The sequence below is a fragment of the Laccaria bicolor genome, genomic scaffold (genome assembly GCF_000143565.1).
Source record: "Laccaria bicolor S238N-H82 LACBIscaffold_15 genomic scaffold, whole genome shotgun sequence".
Classification (NCBI taxonomy): Eukaryota; Fungi; Basidiomycota; class Agaricomycetes; order Agaricales; family Hydnangiaceae; genus Laccaria; species Laccaria bicolor.
The window spans coordinates 248,447-254,927 of NW_001889886.1; the positions used below are offsets into that span (position 1 = coordinate 248,447).

General features: G+C 42.8%; 2 protein-coding genes across 2 annotated transcripts; one reads left to right on the top strand and one right to left on the bottom strand.

Moving 5' to 3' along the window:
- Positions 1–1,043: 1,043 nt before the first annotated feature.
- Positions 1,044–3,744, bottom strand: LACBIDRAFT_328059 (uncharacterized protein; the record flags this gene model as incomplete). The annotated part of the gene is made up of 8 exons (XM_001882134.1): positions 1,044–2,365; positions 2,601–2,607; positions 2,773–2,785; positions 2,905–2,923; positions 3,080–3,110; positions 3,143–3,161; positions 3,360–3,378; positions 3,711–3,744. The coding sequence occupies 8 exons, from the start codon at positions 3,742–3,744 to the stop codon at positions 1,044–1,046; spliced, it is 1,464 nt and encodes a 487-aa protein (XP_001882169.1).
- A 676-nt stretch (positions 3,745–4,420) lies between these two features.
- On the top strand, positions 4,421–4,815 carry LACBIDRAFT_298925 (uncharacterized protein; the record flags this gene model as incomplete). The annotated part of the gene is made up of 2 exons (XM_001882010.1): positions 4,421–4,423; positions 4,474–4,815. 2 exons carry the CDS (start codon positions 4,421–4,423, stop codon positions 4,813–4,815), a joined length of 345 nt encoding a protein of 114 aa, XP_001882045.1.
- Between the last annotated feature and the right edge of the window lie 1,666 nt (positions 4,816–6,481).

The window sequence follows — 6,481 nt, forward strand, 5'->3', positions numbered from 1 at the left end:
CATTTTTCTCCCTACGTACATTTTTATCAGTTTTATTTTATTTTACGAACCTTCGCCGGGTTTGAAACTGAACGAGTATTAGGGAGACTTTGATTTGACAAGACGTATGACATCATCATTTGGCTTTGTTCGCGCCGCACCTCTCGTGAAGGATTCGGACTCGGACACTTGCATTATTTTTTGTACGTTTTTATTTTGAATTGATCACTACTCCCTTCCGCTTTTATTTCTTTGTACTTATGACAGATCTCACCGACCCGAAGCTCAATCTGAGGGCCAGACGGTAGGGTAGAGCATCGACACTTGGGATGTCCGCACTGAAGGCAGCTAGGGTAGAGCATCGACGCTTGGGATGTCCGCACTGAAGGCAGCAGTTGCGCACGTAAACAGACCTCTCCAAGTGTCGTACGTTCCCCGAGTCATGCCTGGTTCGAAGGTTTTGCCTAGGAATCGAGTGGGTGATGTCACTTCTATTTTTGTACTTTTTTTTGTTCCTCTTCGAACATTTTGACGTTCTTCCCCAAAGAATTGGTCTGGCAGCATGAGAGTATGTGCGTTGCCTTGTGATTTTTCATTTTTGTACTGTTTATAAGGTGTCCTCCCACCTGTCGAATGGAGTCGTCTTCTTTCCCCCTCTTTCATAGTCGGATTCTTAAGTCGTCCACTCGTCTCCTCAAGAAATTCAAAAGTTTACACGACGTTTCTACAAGTCATCTTCAAGTTCTCTAAGTTATACGTTTGAGGTGTATCAAGTAATTACAAGCGTTTTGATTCGACTCGTCCCAAACGCGTGTTCAGCTGAGTTGCCTTTCTTTTACCGGAATCCTCTCACGCCACGTTCTCCGCCATCGAAAGTCCCTTCAGAGCGCTTATCTGCGCATTGTCCCTCTTTGACGTCCCCTCGTCCATTCGACATCCTCTTCTCCGAACCCTCTACATACGTAGAATTCCTTTGACATGTTTCTCTTTTTTTTCTTTGTTTGGTTTTACTTTACTTCATTTCTCAGCAAACGACCAGATCACCTGTCCTTTTTTAGGAACTCTTAGCTTCCATCTGGAGGAACGATTCGCTTCCACACAGGACATGTACTGGTAAATTTACATGAGTTCAGAGGATTCCAGTGTAATTCCACTGGATTCCTGTGGAATTCCTGTGGAATCCTGTGGAGTGACTGAATTCCTGCAGGAATAGGTGGGGCACTGTAAAGTACTGGGTCGATGGTAGGGTATTGACAGAATGGGGATTCTAATGTGGGCATGGAAAGTGTAGGGTCAACATCTGTCATGGCTAACGTGTTATCTTCGAAAGCTACAGATGTACGCGCTAACATGGATAGGGGAAGTGAAGAGGCATCGTCCATCATAGCTGAATCATTGCCCTCAGAAGCAGCGATTGTTCGTGCTATCGAGGGTATGGGATTGATTGGCTCAACTTTGAAAGCTGCGAGGACTTGCACTAAAGAGGTTTCCGGGGTGGACTGATGGGTTGGTATGACGGTTGGCTCATCTTCATATAGAATGGTCGGGGATGAGGGGTCGTCGATCAACTGAGAGACATGGTCACCCTCGAGAACTGCGAAATTTCGCACTAACGAGGTCTCCAGCATGGATTGGCTTTCAAGGACCTGGTGAGGGCAGTTCCTTGCGCAACTGCAGCGGGCATAGCTCATGTTGGGTGGGAGAGGTTGTTTCTTTGGTGTCGTTAGGGTTTTTGGAGGCTGTGAGCCATTGTCTGTCGTAACCGAGTCAAGCTCCTCAAAAGCAGCAGATATCCACGCTAATGTGGGGAAGGGAGAGGCCAAGTCGTTGCCCTTGAAAGCAGTGGATATTCGCACTATCAAGGGTGTGGGAGCATCATGTGAGGCATGGACAACGGTTTTCTTGCCTGTCTTAGGGTTTAGGTTTACTTGGGAGTCAGGAATTCTGGAAGGCGTCGTAAGTTGACAGGATCTGTCAATCAAACTTGCCTTATGTAGTTTCTCCGAGTCTTTGCACTCTGGGACTTCATCTTGATGAAGTCTGTGGTGCCCCCACCATTGTGAAACCGAAGGGCTGATCAGGACTTCTCGACGGAGGCGTGAATGCGAGATGGCGGCAGAGAATATTCGGGGTACGCGGGAGAGTGTTTGTAACGTGGTACCACGAGACGATACCATGTTGAGAATATCCTGTGACCCAGGAAGTGGGGCGGGGTCACCTGGCGCAGGACTCTTGTATCCCGGAGGGGAGGCATAAGGCTGCCTAGCCGTATAGAAATGGGGTGATTCCATCCACATGTAATGTATATTGTGGTTGCAAAGTGAGTTTATTGTTGTAAACACGATGCTATAGAACATGGGAATAAATACATGTAAATATGATGATGCTAGATCACGCAAAGAGTATATACCACTATGCCGTTACAAATTCATATAAATTAATCATGAAGTCATTTGAATTGATGTGAATTGACATTCAATTCATGTGAATTGGCATTGAATTCAGATGAACTGGCATTGAATTCAGATGAATTGACATTGAATTCAGGTGAATTGACATTGAATTCAGGTGAATTGACATTGAATAGTTAATAGAAACATCAGAATAGACTATAAACACACCAAAAAACTACAAAAGTAACTACAAAACATCGGAATAGACTTCAAGTTCAATAGATAAACTACAAACACTATAAAAGACTACATGAATTCATATGAATTGATCATGAATTGATTTGAATTCATGTGAATTGACATTGAATAGTTAATAGAAACATCGGAATAGACTACAAACCCAAATAGATAGACTACAAACACTATAAAAGACTACTTGAATTCATATGAATTGATCATGAATTCATTTTAATTCATGTGAATTGACCTTCAAGTTATGTGAATTGACATTGAATAGTTAATAGAAACACACCAAAAGACTACAAAAGTCACTAAAAAACATTGGTATAGACTTCAAGTTCAATAGATAGACTACAAACACTATAAAAGACTACTTGAATTCATATGAATTAATCATGAATTCATTTTAATTCATGTGAATTGACATTGAATTCATGTGAATTGACCTTCAAGTTATGTGAATTGACATTGAATAGTTAATAGAAACATCGTCATAGACTACAAACCCAATGGATAGACTATAAACACACCAAAAGACTACAAAAGTCACTAAAAAACATTGGTATAGACTTCAAGTTCAATAGATAGACTACAAACACTATAAAAGACTACTTGAATTCATATGAATTGATCATGAATTGATTTGAATTCATGTGAATTGACATTGAATTTATGTGAATTGACATTGGATAGTTAATAGAAACATTGGAATAGACTACAAACCCAATAAATAGACTATAAACACACCAAAAGACTACAAAAGTAACTACAAAACATCGGAATAGACTTCAAGTTCAATAGATAGACTACAAACACTATAAAAGACTACTTGAATTCATATGAATTGATCATGAATTCATTTGAATTCATGTGAATTGACATTGAATTTATGTGAATTGACATCCTATATATAAATGTACAACGCTTACTAAGAATTATGTAATAGATCATGTAAGCAACGTTCTGACTTTGTGTTGAGTGTATCGGTAACAAACAACCCTCATTATCAACAAACAAAGGGCAGAAACACAAGGTAGCCACATGTTAAATTTCCTCCACCACAACACATTGCATTGGTGTTTCCTGCCCCCATCTTACCTTCCAACCATTCAATTTCGCTTTTTTGCACCATTTTTTTTCACCCACCACATCTGTGTGGGCGTCTTTGTCAGTGTATTTTCGCTTTTTTTGAATCATTTTAGGCTCATTTTACACCATATCTTCTTTTTTGACCAGTTCTATCTATCAATCCAGATCTTTTGACTTTTCTCCCTGACTTGGATTTTCCAATCAGAGTATACTTGGGGTGGGTGAGGATTCTGCTCCTGCTCCTGTTGTGAGTTGGGTTTTGGGGAGAATTAGAAGACCAAGGTGAAGCCCAGTGAAGTCCTACCTCCCTGGCCTCTCTTTACGAGTGTCTGCCGGTTGCTATCAAGACTTAGTCTTGGACCACTCTCTGGGCACAGTGTGTAGGGAGATTGGTGGGCGGGTTTACAGTTGCCCATCCTTCCTTTTTGGAAGTTGCTCCATTATCAACTACCATTGTTCACACCGATTTCGCTTTTTCTCTGCCTTTGCCTGATTGAACGTCAGGACCTTGAGACTGTCCTCAACCTTAAACCCCAGCATATTTGATTTCTCAAGATGTATGTATCTAATTGATGACATTTTTCAGTCTTGAAACTGATATAACTAAAATTGAAGGTCTGAAACTCCTCTGAATACTCCTCGACAAGTTCGAATTGCTGCACAGAGTGCAGAACGTGACAATCGCACATTGGATAGCCCCCAGCATCGTTGTGCTCCTCATGGTGTGCACTCCCCAGAGCATGTTGCTTTTATTGATTTGAGAATACCTCAGCATGCCCCAGATCCTGCTCCTGGAAATGATCCTTTTTTAGCTGCTCCTGCTCCTGCTCCTGCTTCTGCTCCTGCTCCTGTTCCTGCTCCTGCTTCTGCTCCTGCTCCTGCTCCTGCTCCTGCTCCTGCTCTTGCTCCTGCTCCTGCTCCTGCTCCTGCTCAACAACTTGCTGCTATTCCACCTGTTTCTGCTCTGAATAATTTAGAATTACCTCTGCATGCCCCACACCCTGCTCCTGCTCCTGTTGTATACAATGGACAGCAATATAATCATCTACCAGCTGCTCTAGCTCAGCAGCTTGCTGCACTTCCACCTATTCCTGTTCAGATAGGTCGAGGTTGAGGTCGAGGCCATGGCCGTGGTCATGGACATCAGGTTCATCCACATCCTAATGTAGTCCATCCACCACCAGCTCAGCACAATGCACCTGCACCTGCTGCCATGGTATGTTGATTTGATATATCTCAGTGTTTGTCACAGTTTAATTCTTTTTCCAGTATCCCAATCTACCTGCACATCTTCAAGTTGCTTACCAGGCTCTGGCCCCTCCTCATCCTAATTTGGTATGTTGATATGATATATTTGGGTGTTTCTTACAGAGTTTAATATATATTTTCTGCAGTTTCACAATTTACCTGCATACCAGGATCTGAATCAACATGCTCTTCTTTTCCCTCCTCCTGAAGAACCCCCTCTGCCTGCTCCTGCTCCTGGAATGGCTTTACCTCAACCTGTTCCTCCACCCCCAGTCCCATTTGCACCAAATCCTCTTCCTATGCCACCACCTGAAGCAGTTGCTCAAATTCCTGAAGCACGAAGGCCCTTTAGTCCTACCTGGCAGGTACATGATTTAGGGCATATGAATGTGGTCTGCTCTCAATGTGGTGCATTTCATTGGATGGATGAGAAGCTATCTTCTTCACGCCAAAATAATATAAAGTTTGGCATGTGCTGCTTTAGTGGAAAGATTGATCTTCCAAAATTGCATGAGCCTCCTCCAGAGCTTCTTGAATTGCTTACTGGAACTGATGATATTGCAAAGAATTTTCATAAAGACATTCGTCGCTACAATAATGCTTTGGCCATGACATCTCTGGGATGCAAAACAGATGATTCTGTCAATCAGGGTGGAGGGCCATATGTGTTCAAAATTCATGGCAAACTTACTCATCAGGCAGGATCATTGCACCCTGCCCCCAATGCACATCCCACATATGCTCAGCTATATATCTATGATCCTGCAGAGGCTCTCAACTACCGTATGGGACATAGGGCCAACAACACTCTTCATCGTGAAACAATGCAGAAGCTTCAGGATATGCTGTGGCGTAAACATCCAGGAGTTCAAATGTATCAGCAGGCATATGAGCTCACATGTGACATGGGGCAAACTGAAGAGTGTAATATTGCTCTTTGATTTGACAAATCCTGTGATTGTCGTCGCTACAATCTTCCAACTGCCACATCAAATGAGATTGCTGTAATTCTTCCTGGCAGTGAGGAACAGCCACAGGGGGACAGAGATATCATTTTGCGAAGAAAGGATGGAGCATTTGTCCAGATTGATCAAAGGCATCCCTTCTATGTTTCACTCCACTATGTTCTTCTCTTCCCAACAGGCCAGCTGGGATGGCATCCACATATTGAATACAGAGGTGGAGAGATGGTGCCTGATGCAGAAGAGCTTGATACAGATGCAGGAGAGAACAATGAAGGCCAGGTTCAGCCCACAAAGAAGAGAAAGTATATCACTCAAACAGAATACTTTTGCTACTGCCTTCATCCCCGCCATGATGAATCACCCCATATTTTTATGGCTGGCAAGCTTTTTCAGGAGTATATTGTTGATGCATGGGCACTCTGTGAACAGGCACATTTGCTGTACATCCAGTTCCACCAAAGAGAATTACGGTCAGAGTTATATCAGGGTGTCGTTGATGCTCTGGCATCAGATGCAACAGCAAATGAAATAGGGCAGCACACCATTCTTCCTTCCACATTTGTTGGA